At 40.2% G+C, this 16,898-nt stretch overlaps 2 protein-coding genes across 7 annotated transcripts in view; one reads left to right on the plus strand and one right to left on the minus strand.

Moving 5' to 3' along the window:
• The window catches only part of hmga1a (high mobility group AT-hook 1a), a gene marked incomplete at its 5' end in the record, with an annotated part of 280,130 nt that overhangs the window by 103,881 nt on the left and 159,351 nt on the right, over window positions 1-16,898 (minus strand). For all 6 annotated transcript variants that reach the window (XR_014623564.1, XR_014623565.1, XR_014623566.1 and 3 more), the window contains one exon: window positions 6,573-6,652. Coding sequence is in view for 1 of the 6 variants with exons in the window: in XM_084366790.1 (XP_084222916.1) it covers window positions 6,573-6,652 (80 nt within the window). The remainder of the gene's footprint in view (window positions 1-6,572; window positions 6,653-16,898) is intronic.
• LOC311265297 (metabotropic glutamate receptor 4-like) overlaps window positions 1-16,898 on the plus strand; it is a 201,695-nt gene that overhangs the window by 65,439 nt on the left and 119,358 nt on the right. The window lies entirely within an intron of this gene.

Raw genomic sequence — 16,898 nt, forward strand, 5'->3', positions numbered from 1 at the left:
CCAAACACGGACTGACATTAGTATTCATCTGAAGCGTTTTTTGACCTGAAAAATTAAAAAAAGTTCAACATTGACTCTCCTTTCAGTTTTGTTGTCGTCCAACTCCTGAGGGACAAATCTGTCCCCTTCGCTGCTTAATGCTCCACTATCCACCAGCTAGTTGCTAACTCTGCTGGATTTAGGCCTGAAACACTGTCCACGCAAGTATGCAAACGCAACTGCTCCAAGCTACGCAAAATTGATTTCACAAGTTGTTGCTTTATGGAATGTGTCACCTAAAAAAGTAGTAAAGGCGATGCAGGCACGAGCTGCAGTCTGAGCGTCGCAGCCTGCGGGTGCTCTCGTGTGAAACAAGAGAAAGCTAAAACCTTTGTGTTTGGTTCACTTACACTCAAAAATAACCACAGCTTACCAGTTTGACAAGGCTGTGGCCAAACATGTCCGTATGCATCAGCATATTTATGACACTTCATCATCTCTTCTCCTCCCTCCTTGTCTTTTTCTTTTTCTATTCCTTCGTGCAGTCGGTACAGCAGTACACATTCCTCCACAGACACATTGTTTGCTACTACGGTCGCGGAAACGCTATGATTAGCACTACATTGCACCTTTGAGGACTGACGTTTGTAACCTCCACCTGTGTGTAAGAGCGCGTGTTCAGTATGCTCACTGGGAATGCGCTTTTCAAAGGTTCAACCAGATGTCAGCAGACTCACAATAATAAAAACATACATGCATTTTGTAGTGATCAAAGTGATTTGTGTTCGTCAGAGTGCAATGCAGCTCGATGCTGCACCCTGACTTGATAGTGCTTTATCAAACCTGGACAGTGCTCCCAAGGTGTGCCCTGTCACCTTCACAGAGCCTCAGCACCCTGGAACTGGGTGGTAATTGTGGAGAGAGAGAGGTCTGGACAGGAGAATTGATTCTGACTGCGCTCACTCCCTTTCTGTGCTAAGTGTAATTTGGTGCACACTACGCTACATTAGTTCATCCACGCAGCCCAGTCCCTGAAACCCGCCCGCCCGTGCCCGACAAATCCCATGTAGTCGCTGAAACTTCCACACAAGGAAAGTCCAACAAACAGGGACGCGAATCAAATAAAATGCCTTAAAAACAAGCAGCAAGCAATTGTGTTCACAGACCAGTGGGCTTCCACGGTTTTATCTGTGCCCCTCAACTTGACTTTTACAACTGAGCAGGCCAAATCCATGAAGCTGTCTTTTTCGACCCCAGATTGCAGACGTCCCTCATCTACCATGCTCTGGCTACAGAGACGTAGCTCCTTTAGTTCAGGATTAGTTCCGATTCGACTCACTTTTCCCACCCAAGCCCAAGCGGTCAATTCTCAGGACGGTCATGTGAGAAGGCTGCCCAGAAGCTTGCCTTTTATTCTTGGCACTATAACTATCCCCCGTCTCCTGCCGTTTGTAAACCCCTCTCCAGGCAATCCAATCCGAACCACTGCTGGTAATCACCAAGCACGGTGACAAAAAGCTACTATGTGGCTGTCTCCTCCTGTGCTTTCTCTTTCTTGACATGTTGGGTTTCACTCAAATTAATTTCTGGCATTTAATTAGTGCGCAGTAGCATGCCTACTGAGGGAATGCTGGCAGGAGGGGGAAATGGCTTTTCTTTTTTAAATGTATGATTTCATTCTGCAGAGCGCTGCTGTGAAATTCTCAATGCCGAGAGGGACAAGGAAGAGGAAGAGCACAACATAAATGCCAACAGGGTTCGCTTGTGTCCTCTGTGTCGGAGCCGCAGTGCAATTGCAATTCTCCAATCTTAAACATTTAAAGATGTGCATCTGGTACCCTGCCCTGGCTTTTTCGGTAAAAGTTTTAAAAAAGAAGAAAAAAAATCACATTGTCAGGGCAGAATCCAACAAACAGAGCAGAGCCAACACAGCTTCCTTGAAACGAACGTGGGATTAAAGGCTTGGAGCTGTCTCACCTGCATAATCTCACCATCAACCCACCCATCCATCACTGTCCTGCTGTATGAGGCTGCGCTGCTTACCATTTACTCAGACTTAAACAGAGGTTTGAAGCCACAAGGAGGAGAGAAAAACCTCGAGTGGCTCAAAAAGATTTAAAATTAGATGTAATCAATGGTGCCATGACAGCTTCTGTATTGATTTTTGGCCAGTGATTTTTTTTATTTTTCCTCAACTTGAGAAGTCAGAGTGTCAGTGTCAGCTGGTGAAAGATGACTGATGAACGGAGAGCTCACTTATTTCATTAATTCAACAGAGCAGTTTCTAAGTCTTCTTCTTCACAAAAAAAAGAACAAGAAAAAGGTCAATATTATATATATATATATATATATATATATATATATAAAAAATAAAAGTCATACAGCTGCTGCAAAGCCGCCTGAGATCTTAAAGGGATTGTTCTGTCAGCCTGATGCCAGCCGATGTCCTCATCCTACCCTGCAGTGGGGACAGAAAGAGAAAGTTTTGGCCGCCTTCAGGCTAAGCAGCTTGGACGTCGTCCAGCCTTCCAGCACATGAGACAACATGGAGGCCCCCCCTGAGTCACTGCTGTGTCACACAAAGGGACTCGCTTTCTGGTCAGAGGCAGTTGGGATTTACCATGAAAACAGAACATTCAGGCTATAATTTTCAAAGAAATAGGGCAGGGACAAGTGGGTTCTGTATTTTAAACCCTATCATTTTGTTTTGTTTGAAGCACTCTGATATTGAAAAGAGTCATGATGAATGTAACTGATTTTATGCTCCAGTAAGGAAAAAAAATCTTCATTTTATTTCCTGTTCCCTACTAATTTCTGTTGTTTGCTATTTCTTCTCATTGCCCTTACACTCAATATAATTAGCCACACAGCTTATTACATTGAGTGTAACATGCTCAGCGACAGTGCTAACATGCCAGTATTTAGCTGTGTTTTAATTAATTAATGTTTAGCATCTTTAACATCTTAGATTACCATGCTAGCATGAGGACATTTGCTAATTATAACTAACGCAAAGTACAGCTGAGGCTGGTGGAAAGGTCATTAAATCTGCAACAAATTTATATAAACCAAATTAAAATTTTAACCAGATGATGGCACTAGAGCAGGGGTCACCAACCTTTTTGGGAGTGGACTACAAAGCATGTTTTATTAGCAAGGGCAGACTGTCCACTAGTTGATCATGGATGGTGTTGTTCTCCATCCATGATCAACTACTGGAGGATAAAAAAAAAAATCAAAGTATAAATGTTAAAATTGATTGTAAAATATACGTGGGTCCGCCAAAGAAAAGTGTATGTGTGGGAAACACATATACACATATACATTTAATAGTCTAGGTTCACGGTGCCCTGCTGGAGAGTCATACTACATGGTCACTGCTGGCGACCAGGCACGAGTGGGCACCGTGTTGGTGACCCCTTGACTTGAGGAACAGTTCAGAGATATATAGGCAAGTTAGGGAACTGTCTGGGAACTGTGGATATCAGTTCAGTTCAGTTCAGAACGCTCATGCTCTGGAGACCACGAATGCTTGCACAAAAATTCATTTTCATTTTCATTCAATCCAGTTGTTGAGATACTCATCAGAGACGAAGGCCACTGGGCCGGAACGTAAGCATGTTGTTCGACACAGGCAGAATTAAAACTGGTCTAACTGAGATGTCAACTCTGTCCTGAAGAAGGGTGTGTGTGCTACCTTTCTTCCCTTTGGGTATTCATCCCTTTTGCCACGCCGATAGCATAGATAAAGCTGAGTTAAAACCATCCTCAAGAGGCTGGTGGTAATAGGGTTAGGTTTAATAGTTACAGTGATACCATTATTGGATGTGAGGGTTGCTTCATTGCCTACAATCTATTAGCCATCCTGACAGTCACACTTGCGACTAGAAAAGACGTAAGCTATTACGTAGCACTGCATGTTGCCTTCAGTGATGTTTAATCCGACTGTCGCACGCCTGTGAAAAGCAAGAGCTAACAACCCCATAATTTTCCACAATTCCATCAGCGTTCAGCAGTTAGGTGTAGCGTCAGGAAGATCTAATGAGAACAGTACTGGTGTCATGATTTTCTACTGATACATTTCTAAATTAATTCCATTGATTTTCTTGGCTGAAATCATTGAAACTGATTAACCTAATCTCACCCGTCACTCTGAGAAATATATTTAAATCATGCTCCAGAGACATTATGCATTCATTTTTTTCTTTTTAAAGCCGCGGATCCGTGCGAGGAGCGGGGCATTGATTAGCAAAACAAAATTTGCTTTTCTTTTAATAGATTTTTAGAGACGTGCCAAAAAAATCAACAATTATGGCATTGCTTTTTCTATTTCAAAACATTGATTGTCGTAAAAATGAGCCGACACAAAAAAGGATGCAACGGTTTCAGTAACTGTGATAGCTGATATTTATTTATGCTAACAGGCAAAGATGAGATGAGACTTTGTAGCGGCAGCACACTATTCATCTATTTAGATTTTTAAAGCTGTTTAAACAGTCCCTTTGCTTCTTGATGTCTAAAGCTCCAGTGTACATTTCTGATGTTCTCACACCAGATGGTCTTACTAGTCTCATGATTTTGTTTCTATATGTTTTTTGTATTTTGATATTTTTAGAACTTGTGAGCACTTCCAAATTTTTTTTGGCTTTTACAGCTGTACAAAGGTGGAATCAGTTAATATCTAAAAAAACAGGCCGGTGAGACTGGATGAAAACATAGAGACACAATACAGAGGCCAGTCGTGCAGGTTTCTCCAAATATTTGTACACATTCACATTACCAGCTGGCAGAGGAGGATCAATTCTCATTTACAGGCTAATTATCGTCCCGAGAGCTCCCTCACTCTGTGAAAACACGATAAATCCTTACAGACTAGCTGTCCGTTTGTCACCACCCCGTCACCTTGTTTCTTTAACCTGTAATCATTAAGCTATCAAGATTTGAAGACCTTTCATTACAAACGCACACTTGAGTATCGACCCGGCGTCTCGTATCTGGTGTGACAACGCGCCTTATTTCCTGACGTTTACCTCGTCCTTCTGCGGCTGAATGTCGGCGTTCAGACTTGTACAGTGCAGCATTGGTACACATTGCTATTGATTTACTCAAAAAGGTGACATGCTGATATTGAACTTTCAATGAATATGTCAGCTTACATCTCAGCTTCTGGCCCAAGGTTTCAATTTGTGCATCCAAGGTTTTCCTTTTTCGAGATTTTTTTTATTACACAAAACATCTCTGGCCTCTGACTCCGTCTCTGAGAATCATTCCTTAAATTCTTGTTATGAAATAGTTGATCAATAATAATTCACTGTGGGCAGTTTAAATGCTTAAATAACAGTACCTTTCTTCCCATGACACCAGCAGCCACTTGACAATATCAATAATGAGAATAGCAATAAAAAAGACTAACAGTCATCTATCTGAAGCCTCTCAGCAAGAGATTCTTTTTGAATTTTTCTTCTCAGGAACCAGCATTTTTTTATTTCACGTTGAAGTCGTGTTTTGTATCCTGAGGTCCTTTCATATTTGTCACTGCTGCTCTGTCTCATGCAATACCATTTGTTACACAGTTAAACATGCATTTTCTGATGTAACACATCTTGTAGGACATCTTATCTAATCATAGTTGCTTTGCCTTTTCAGGCTTCCCCCGAGGTATTTAAGCACTTGATGTGTGAATGTGAAATTGAACAAGGGTCACGCTAATAATATTGTAATACTGCTAATAATGCTGTAATACTTGGGATGCTGTTTCACAGTAAATGGCCCTTGTATAAGATGAAAAATGTGAGATGGTCATCCAAAGAAAATAACATTAGTGGTTAAAGCAAGTGCCCCAAAAAGAGGTATGTTTATGTTGCAGCAGTAAAGCCTATTACAATTATATAACTTTAACAAAGTAGCCATTTTAGCTCAAACCGCAATGTGGTTTGGGCTAAAATGAACTGTGTACACTACTACTAAATCCAAACAATGGCCTCGTTTCTGTGCCAACACCTAACCACATCAGAAATAGTCAGTTGTTCAAAGGGGCATTGACAAAGTCCGTACTTGGTCTTTAAGTCAAAGGACTTGTGTTTTAGGTCTTATTTCAGTGTTACATTTCTGTTGTTTTGAATTCAAATGATCTTTGAGGATTAAGAATTTAATTTTTTTTTTGATGAATAGATGTTGGTAAACAAAAAAGTCATGTAACAAGTTATGTAACTGAGCGCTGAAAATAATGTGAACAACAACAATTACAGAACACATGATTAAATCACATTAGCCCTGGGGTCAGACAAAAGTTGAGGTCAGATTTTTTACAGTAGTTTTCATATTTGGATTTGTTTGTAATAGTCCTCCATAATGATTTTTAATGATGAAGTTTGGTGATCCGACATTCGGTGATCTGACGCTTCTAGTGAAAGACGACATCATTTATTTATAAAAAGGAAAAGACCATGTTCTGGCTTGAAATACCTGCTTTGGTTGCCACAAACATGACTGGAGATGTCCTGAGGTCTCATTAAAAACACCAGAGTTTGTCACCACAAAAACGGCTGGGAATTTAAGGTCTCCTTAAAAATATCCAGTGTTGTAACACTTACAAATGTTGAAACGCGGTCTTGAACTATGGTCACTGGCTTGGCAGCCTTCTCGTCTGTTGCTCCGCCACCATCCCCTCCACCTGCAATGAGAATGTGATATGATATTGTAAAAAATGTTGATATGATTTGTATGAAAGGTACAAATGTGGATCAGTGGTTTGCAGAGATCTCGACCCTGATGGGCTCCTCAATAAAACTCCATACATTTTCATTTAGCACAAATTGGGATTGTTGTGATCGCAGGAAATTAAATGTCAACAGAGCTGCAGTTTAATCACATTGACAATGTCACATTCCTTATTTTGTCATGCATGACAATCTAAATCAGAGAGAGGATTTACTTCTTATTATATTGCAACCTCCTGTCTTTTGTTTGACCCCGGATTTACTGTCTTATGTATCTCAATGACACAGCAAAGTCGACAGTACAGATGGTAAACCCGCAAAGATCCCATTGACCCCTGCTGGAGCATAACCATTACTTAAAACCTCAGCAGTATCGACAAGGCGGGTGAATACAGTGAGAGGATGGACTTGTTCCAAAGTCATCCAAAGGTGTTGTCCCATTAGATTTAAATCATAGTGGAGTTTGTGTGAGAGAAATCAATATCTGTGAATGAGCAGAACGAATTAAACTCTGGACATATTCTGTCATTGATATAAAACCAAATGCGGTTGATGCAAATTGTTGTTTCTATTGCGTCAAACAACCTGTTAAGTGCCCCGGGAAAAACATCAAATCACATCTTTGGATCTAAAACATTCTTGGTGCACATATTTATCATATGATACCTGAATTGTGTGATTCACAAGAGCAGTTTCTCGTTCTTGCACGAGATATGGCTTTTGGTGCAATGCAAACTTTTCCTTAAACACATATTCCCTGTAAATCAAAGTAATAGGCTCTTATGTTTTGACTGAAAACATCCCTCTCTCTAACCAATTAAGCAGCCAAGGGGGGGAAAAAAGCTTTGGATAATTATATTCAATTAAAGAAAGCAGGTAATTATGCCCAATGTGAGTGTGAAACTTTCTTTTACGCAGACAGAAATGAGTTTTAATGGTGCTTGGGGGTTTTCTGGATAAACCCGGAGGAAACCTCGGGTTTAATCGTTGTGTGTTTTCTTAATGTTTTGATCTGCTACAAAGGATAAAGGTCACGGCTGGATAAGGAGGATAACAGAGTTTACATCAATTATCAAATTTCCTTTGAAGCCATGAAGTGATTTAGAAAATATGCCACAATTTGAAGCATTCAAGAGAAGATGTTTTTCCATTACAAAACCAGTGCTTACAGTCACTGTTCTCCACTAAAATAAATTACCTGTGCAGACAGTGACACTCTTGTGTAAAAGCCATTAACATCGACTCAGTGAATACATGACCTGCCTGTGTACTGTTCTCACAGTTAATCAACTAGTCAGGGTTAATGGAGGCATCAGAACCTGACATAGACGCCGTCAGTGATTCTGCAGCTGCAGCAGAGTGCTTTTTCCTCCCTTTTAGCTCACCTTTGTTAAATGTTTTAAAAGCACAAAAGATTGCTTCGGTCAGCCAAATCGGTGGTAATGTGTTTATAGGAAAAAATGACGGGTAAATAGTTCCTTAAGTAGCCCTGAATGTGTTAGGTAGGGTTCACAACAGCGTTTGTAATTGGTAAACAACAAAATGTAGAACGCTAATTGTTTTTGCAAATTAATCACAAGTGCTTCATGCATGAGTAAACCTCAAGGGGAATTTAATGTTACACAACAAACATTATGGATGCATTGTGAAACGGAGGCACATTATTCAGAATTGAGTGTAAAAAATTTCATTATGTGCGTTGAACATGGAAAACGTGACACTGATTTTATTGTGAATTTATGAAATTTCAGACACAGAAATGCAGAATTACAAAGTTTTACATGGATTTAAATAATATATCAACACTGTGACACTAATGGAGAAAGTCATGAAATCATCAAGCTGTATGTGTTTAGTTTTGGTCTTGTGTGTGTTTATTTTATTGGGTTTTTTTTTGTTTTTTGGCTATGATTGTTCATCTCCATAATCCCGAATAGACTTATTTTATTAAATCACTATTTTTAAAGATTTTTTTTCACCATACCATCATGTGGAGTACATGCAATGTTTGTATGTTTCTCAATACATTTTGGGGGAAAAAAACCATGAAGGCACATTTTAAAATCTCCTTTAATGTGATAGCAATGTTAGGAGGGAAGCGGAATTTCACTGAATGTGCCAACAGCATTGAAAAATAATATCTTTCCATGGATAGTCATCTTACTCAGCAGGACCTCAACCCAATCACCAGAATAAATGATAATTAAGTATAATTCTGCAAAACTACTGAACATTTTTATATGTTTCAACTTTATATCTGCTGAGGCTGAATTTTCTATTTCTATTTATTGTAATTGCCAGTTTTGGTTGCTACAAAAATGGATGCAAATGTTTACAGGTTTCCTTAACAAAACATCTGCTTTCCTGCCACGAAAACAGCTGGAAATATCCCCAGGTGTCCTTAAAAATATCCACTCGTGTGACTCGAAATTGCAGTTGGCCATTTGGCAGCTGTAATAACGGCACCATCGTCCCCTCCACCTCCCGATGTGAAAGTCAGCTAATAAGTATATAATGTGAACGCCATATGCCATGTTTGCTACAAATATCTTAGACGTATCTGTGGTTTTCAGATTCATTAACTGCTAACATATATATATATATATATATATATATATATATATCCTGGCAACTGGGCTGAGGATCTTCAAACCTCACCTCATTGATCGGAAGCTATTAAAGGCAAGAAAATGCTAAAAACTTCCCACACTGAGCTCTGTGGATTACCCTGAATAACCTTTTTCAGACAAGCTGCTGTTGTGTTTTTCCAATTAATTTTCTAGGGCTGTGAGCACCACAAACAAATTATTATTATATGGCGTACTGAGTGTCAGTGTTGGCAAAGGGAGAGGTAATATATATGGCTCAATATGGGCCGACTGTGGCTACAAATTATATACAGCCTTGTTTTCGAGGCTAAGCTGGTGAATCAGATGTAAGTGCATGCGTCCATCATCTGCAGCTTTAACGGATATCAGAGTGGCATGAAGCCTTCAACCCCCATGCGTTTTTAAGTGCTGTGTCATGTCATCAAATACAACCTCAGTGTACTTGGCAGATTTCGGAAGTCAGCTAAAAGCACCACAACCAGGAGCTAACCATGAACTGCAACAGTTTTGTTAAAATAATTATTCAGTTGTAACTTTGAAAGCAGTGCGACACAGTCTGGAGAGTTTTTATGATTCTCAGCAAATTTACTTACCGTTGTAAATATTTTATGCTGCCGTCAGTCTTTGTAAAAGCCACATCAAATGTATTACACCTTCTTATTTTCCATTTGCAGGTCCTAAACTTCAAAGATCTGCCTCAGGTGAAAAGCCTGGTTTGCTTACACATGGAGAAGTTGGCTGTCTGTTGGCATCAATGTCAAAGCACACACAGGAATGACTAGATTGAAACACTCAGGCAATCAGGCTGCACTGCTTACAGACTTTAGCTAGGCGCAGCTTGATTTTGAGCAGTAGAGACTGCGGGCACACTCACTCAACCCACTCTGTTGTCTCATAACTGCTGCACACTGCATGCGCTATCAATGCTTTTCAACGCCCCATTTCTCTTTTCTGCAAGTTAAGCTGAAAAGGAGTAATGAAATATTTAAAATCCGACAATTGGGGTTTGCAGAGGAGTGCCTTTCTTTCTCTCAGAGCCCCTGAGAAGTCGAACATGTAGGTGCAGATTGACCTTGATGCGATCAAGATGAAGAAACACCTTGAGGAGAAGAAGAATAAAAAGGAAGATTTAGGTGGTGTCCATTTGTTTAGGTAATTTGTGTCGAGCCAATGAGAGTGGGCCTGTCTGCCTGTTTACAGCAGTGTTTCAACTGTAAAGACATTGCTGCCAAAAGATTATAATGAATTGGTCTCTGTGGGGTGGATTTGATTAAGCAATCTATGCAAATTAAATGTAATTTGCATTAGCTTTTGTGTCAGTTCAGCAGAGTTGGTTGTCTCCAATTAAAAAGCTTTTAAACATGGGAGATAAGGCCATTGCAGACACACGACACTTATGATACCGTGTCGACCCTCAAAGCGTCTGAACGTGGATTGAAACATTTAGTGATACATTTTTTTCTTTTCATGGTAATATGATACAAGTATGTTGCATAAATTATGTTCTTATTTGAGCTGATCCAGAGAGCTATTATGCTTTTCTTTCTTTTCCTTTTTCCTTTTCTTAAGAAAGTCAATTTCTGCACCAACAGAAGCTCCTCTCTCCCACAGAAAACCTTGCTCCTGAAATGCCTCGTCAGTAGCCTCGCCTTTAATTACGTAATTTCGTGGCATCACACTACATCAGAGTCACACATACTCATAATTTCTGCCTAGCGGCTAGTTTGGAACGTAAGAATTGATTTAGCACACCTGCTCTGTTGTTGCTAAGGCTGCTGGCTCAGGTGTGTGTGAGCTGACCAATCAGAGCTGACTGGGTTTTCAGCAGGAGGGGCCTTAAAGAGACAGGAGCTAAAACAGAGCAATTCAGATAGAGGGGGAGCACAGTGGGCAGCACTGGACAGTATGAGAAAACTGATGTGTGTTTTGGGCATTAAAGCATTAAACCTATTCTAGTAGTGAACGAAAATTAAATTATGAACCTGAAAATGAGCATAATATGTCCTATTTGCTCCAATGTAACAGTTCTTTTGAAGGTCTATCATAGAAAAAAAGAAATAACCCCATTTAATCTTTTTTTTTTATTTAGGAATGTGGTCTTAATAGCTTTGTAATAGATAATTAAGTGGACCTAATCAGTTGCCTTCAAGTACTTAATGGATATTCAGTGGGGACTCAAATCCAATAATATCAAAAGGACAGATAAAACTCACCTAGATTAATTTCAGTTACAGAATGACATCTGACGGTCTACATAAGTTTGGGTTGAAAGTAGAAAAAAACCTACCATTGGGATACAGTCCTTTCTTCTATATCAGTTAAAAAGCCTAAAACATAATTTCCAACAATCTCTTTCATTTGATTTTGGTCATTCAATACACATCCGATGGGGTACAGCCAAAGCACACAGATCAATAGTGCACTCGGGGGCTTTAAAAGCTGGCAGGATGAATGGGTGGCAGAGTGCTTTGAATTATTCAATGGAGCTGTGGATTTGTCAGTCTCTTTTTGCGCTGACCGGATTGTTTACACAGCTACATTCAAAAGTGCAGCAACCAAGATGTAAAATATCAGAGCAGACAAAAACAGTCCTTCACCCTGAACTTTTCTTCTCTCTGAGCTTAACACCCGCAGGACAAATAATGCAGGACAAACAACACAGCAATCACCGTAATCAAATATTTAGGAAACATGTTTTCTAACGGGACGCAAACTGTTAATTTTATTGTGTTAAAAGAGAAAAATTAAAGGTCTTATGCAAAACAAGCCTGAGGCTAAATTGCATTCAGGTCTATTACAGCAATCAGTTGACACGTTTTCACCCCCTAATTATAGCAAACACACCACCAAACAACAAAATGGTGCAGTGGATGCCGTTTTAAATAATGTTTTAGCTGGGTTTTACTTTAAAAGGCTCGGCAGCCACTGAATGACTCTACGTTTCACATACTGTAATGGATGTACTTATTGGTCAATTTTCCAGTCATACAGTCTGTGATATGCTTGACCTTTTATAAATATACAGGAACACATGTAAGTGTTACTTTAAAGTGGACAACTCAAGTGACTAAGCCGTCTATTAAAGTCAGAACAGAGTCCTTCCTATGTAACACCTCCATCAATAAGGCCCTCATTTACGAGTCTCACATAGTCAGACTCACCTCCAGTAGAAGTCGTGTTACTTCTGACAGCAAGAAAACTGGAAGGAACATGTGCAGTTCTTCTCAGCTGCTCGGACAGTCGTGGCAAACTTCATCTTTGGAAAAACACTTAATGTGAGGATCAATTATATTATAATCATTATTTTAGTCATAAATTATTAATTTATGTTATTATTATAGTAATTCTGACCCTCTGTGAGTGACCTGTAGTTGGTATTTCGTGGCACTCAGAACTGTAGAGCATCCGGCCCCCCTGCTGTTTTTTTTACTTAATGGTAGGATCTCTTCCCGTCATCACACGCGATTGTCCACACGCATATGCACCAATGCATCTCCCATTCCCATCCAAGCAGTTTCCAGAATAAGTGGACAGCACGGGAGGAAGAGAAAAGTTGAATCTGAGTGCGCTAAAAAGTAGAAAAGCCCTGGAGGAAAGTTTAGTTTATGAGGATCCCCATTAGCTACAGCATTGCTGCTGCCACTCTTCCTTGACACGCACGCACACACGGATAGACTGGGACCTCATGTTGCATTCAGGTGCGTGAACTCAGTTTTTTTTTAGTTTTTTTAACTCCAGAATTATTCAATAATGAAATATTAAGGATGAAAGTTGTGAGAGATGTGGCGTCAATTCATTGAGACGTTCAAATATTTTGTTAGCGACAGTTCCTCCTGACCCATTAACCTTAAATTAAAAATCAGATGCGGTCCTTTGAGTAAAAAGAATCTCATGTGTATACTTTCTATAAACAGCAGTAAACCATCCATGATTAAAGTTTATAAACCTGAGGAATGCATTCTCAGTATTTCTCCTCCCTGCTGATTGGTACTGACAACTAAACTTGCTTGATTTTAAAAAAAGTTTTCACAAAGCAACAAGAAGTCACAGAGGCCCTTTCATTTCCACTTGAGCTGTCGAACAAGGGCAATACTTGGAAACTCAAACAGCTAATGAATGGAGAAACTTTCTCCAGCTGGAGATTTTGGGCTGATTAGCTGCAAAAGGAGCCAATCAGATTTCTGAGCCCATTTGGGTCCCCTGGCAAATCTAGTCAGTGTCATGAACAGCTGTAAGTCATGTTCCACTTGGAAGAAAATTAAGTAGGACTTTGTAGTTGAAGAGGGAAACAAAATTGGCTATAAGTGTTTGAGCAGCAGGAGAGGACATCCTAAAGAAAATGAACAGGAAAACAATAAATTGGCCGGTTTTTGAGCATGAGTTGAGAACATTTGGCAGAAGTTTGCCTGAAAGAATTCAAACAAATAATTAAAAGTTCTAAAGAAAAAGAAAATGAAGGTAGTCATCAACTTTAATCTGGACTAAATGCTGGAGGTGATAACAGGATATTACTCATGGCTGTGTCTGTTCATGCTCTTCTGTGATATGGGCAACACAAATTGAAAGTCACTCTCATTATTATCACATTGCCAGTCAAACCTTAAACAGTAGACGATAATATCATGATTGAAATATTGGATTTATGTATATTTTATGTATTAAATTGAAGAATGGTGGGGTTACTCACTACTCCAAACAGGTCAGATGTTTCAGTCTCCTCAGTGGACCGAGCTTTAGAGCACGTTTCAGTCACATTCATGAATGTCATGATTTATTTCCTAGGCCGGGCACGTGACGAATACACTGCACAAAAAATTGGAAATGATCGCCTGTGAATATGTCGCATCAAAACTAGTCATACCAGCAGCGACACAAATTATGCTCCAGTATGCTAATTTGTGACAGGGGTATATTATCATATTAAAATGATAGTCACCACAGACCGAGCAGGACAGGGACTGACAGAAAAACGGCACCGCCTTTCAGAGCAGGGAGCAATCGACGTTACTCATCCCAAGTCACCCTTGTCACACTGTCTTAAGAATTTTGTGTCCTTTGTCATACAGTATAATAACGGGTGATGAGAAACACAAACAATCAACAGGTCACTGCCATGAGTTGTGACGTGACGTTTTGCCTTCAACCGCAGTGTGAGAGCTCCTCTAGTGATACTACCAGTAAAACCTTAAAGCTAGAATTATTTCAGCTGCCTCTGCCAGACACTTGGTTTCAGGAAAAAGATCATCTTCACAATGATTTCTTGAAAAAAAAATGGGCATGCCATTACTAAAGAAGTCAGTGTGAAGAGCATCATAATGGACACATTTTAGCAGTCATACTCTGAGTGCAGTAATTCAGTAGTGTACACACTGATGTTTTTGTTGTGTATATCCATCAAGCAGGGAGTGTTCTGAGGTCCTGTTGCATCCATATAATTACTGTGACATTAAGATGAATTTGTTTGATGAAAATGCTTTGAGAGATGATGGCAGGACAGAGGACAACACAGAGATTCACTCAGCTCTTCTCAACACCTGTTCCCATTTATTCCGAGAGACTGAGACTCTCCGAGTTGTCAGGCGGAGCTCGGGGAGAGCAGATCTAATTAGCTCTCGCTCCTTTCGCCCGAGAACTCCAACCTCCTTCTCCCGACTCCAAACCACAACTATTCCTCATTTCCCGACACTCCACAGCGGAACAGTAATTATCAACCTGCACTTTTATTAGCTATCTGTAATGGCTCTTGACCAATTATAAAGTGGTTGGATAATTAGTTGCCTTGGAGAACGGGGAGACGCTCAATTGTTTGTCGCTTGAGGCTACCTTTGAGGAATTATTTGTCACGAAGAGTAACAAAGTAGCACAAAAGAGTGGTAGCGAGAGTGAAGGAGCTTGAGGAGGCTCGAGTGGTGCAGGGGAGAAAGGGTGCCATAGTCACTGGAGCCACCTGCAAGTAGAGAAACTCCCCTGAAGCAGCCCGTGAAATAGCTTCCTCAGGTCGTGTAGCCCCAAATTGTTTCGAGCAATAGAGGGTGTATATAATGCCGTGTATTCTACCACCTCCTACTAGACCACTGAGCAATAATGGCAGGGGAAACATACAGTAAATGTGGGCAGAGTCTTCGGGCTTTGTTTCTGTTTGTGTTTATCAGGCATCCACAGATCCCTTCCAGTGTAGGCGTCTGGGGTAATGGATTAGAGTACTGGTGCCAGAGATATCATGGTTGAGAAAGAACTGCATATTTTAGAGTTTCTTTGTCTCCCTGTGAGGCCTGTGTATTTCACTGGTGAGTTAGACTGTTACTGATATGCCCCCTAGCACGGCGGTCCAGTGTGAGTATAATTCAGTGCAACAACACTGGCAACCCGAGGGTGTGGAAGAATGGTGGAGTAACAGGCAGGCCGGAGAGGATTTAACATTAGCCTTAGTTTGTGGCTGCAGGAAAACTGTCTTTTCGTTTTGTTTTGTTTTTTGCATACAAACTGCAGCCAGGTGTCAAAGGATTTAATTAAAAATTCTTCTGGCAAGTGGTATATAGACTACCTGCCAACACTGCAAGTGACGACCTTCGTTAAAATTATATAAAAGATATTCACCAAATGTTTTGTGGCTTCAGATAGTTTTTATCTGTTGTCATGGCAGCTTTCAGCGAGAACAACTGCTGACCTGTAAATACCCCTGAAACAAGTGACAAGCAAGTTTCAACACCTCATCTCTGAGTCATCTCTGTTTTCTCGCCTCACTCGCACATATTTCTCAGCTGTTCGCAGACAGATCCCGGACCCTATTTTAAGTGCAACATGTTATTTTCAGAATCATCCGTGGATTCTTCCAACAACAGAATATAGAAATGCATTACAACAATCTTCAGTAACTCCCTCCCCTCCCACCCCCCTCAGCTCCTGCTGCTTCCCTGCGTTCTGTCATGAGCGTTCATTGATAACTGCCATCATCCTTCATGCATCGATTTTAAAATGGGCCCTCATGAAAGGAACATATGCAAAGATGAAACAGTGATGAAACAATAATGAGATGCTTGCTGACATCTTATTCTTATTGATGCTTCCTGAAATCCTGAGATGCATAAATTGTTCCCTTGTCTCCAGCGGAAAGTTGTACAGCTTCATCTAATATGTGACGTTGTCAGCTTGCATTCTGGGGCTTTGAAGAAATTCTCATTGCTCATCAATATTTTCGACTTGTCAATAATACTGAGGACTCACAATTGCACACTTTTAGTGAGCTGAAGAACTGAATCTATTCCATGTAATCTTTTTCAAACATGAACATGTTTGGGAAAAGCTGTGGGGTAGTGTTTATCATCCCTCTTCACAACTGCTTAGATAAAAGAAAATAGCAGGGACCTCCTGATATGCAACACATCATCATTGCAAAACGACTGAAGAGGTCGAATTCGTACGCTCACAGTTTGGAAAACGTTGTTGTTTAGGTTAATATAACTACATTACTTCTGCAACTTCAGATACCAAAGTTCGTAACTTACATCACGTTATGTTCATGATGACAAAATAATTCAGAGTTGAGTTCTGGTTTCACACTGGGCACCACCAGCGGTCTCTTGCTTTATTT

Source organism: Pagrus pagrus (assembly GCF_965226575.1).
Source record: "Pagrus pagrus genome assembly, chromosome: 11".
In the NCBI taxonomy this organism is placed as follows: Eukaryota; Metazoa; Chordata; class Actinopteri; order Spariformes; family Sparidae; genus Pagrus; species Pagrus pagrus.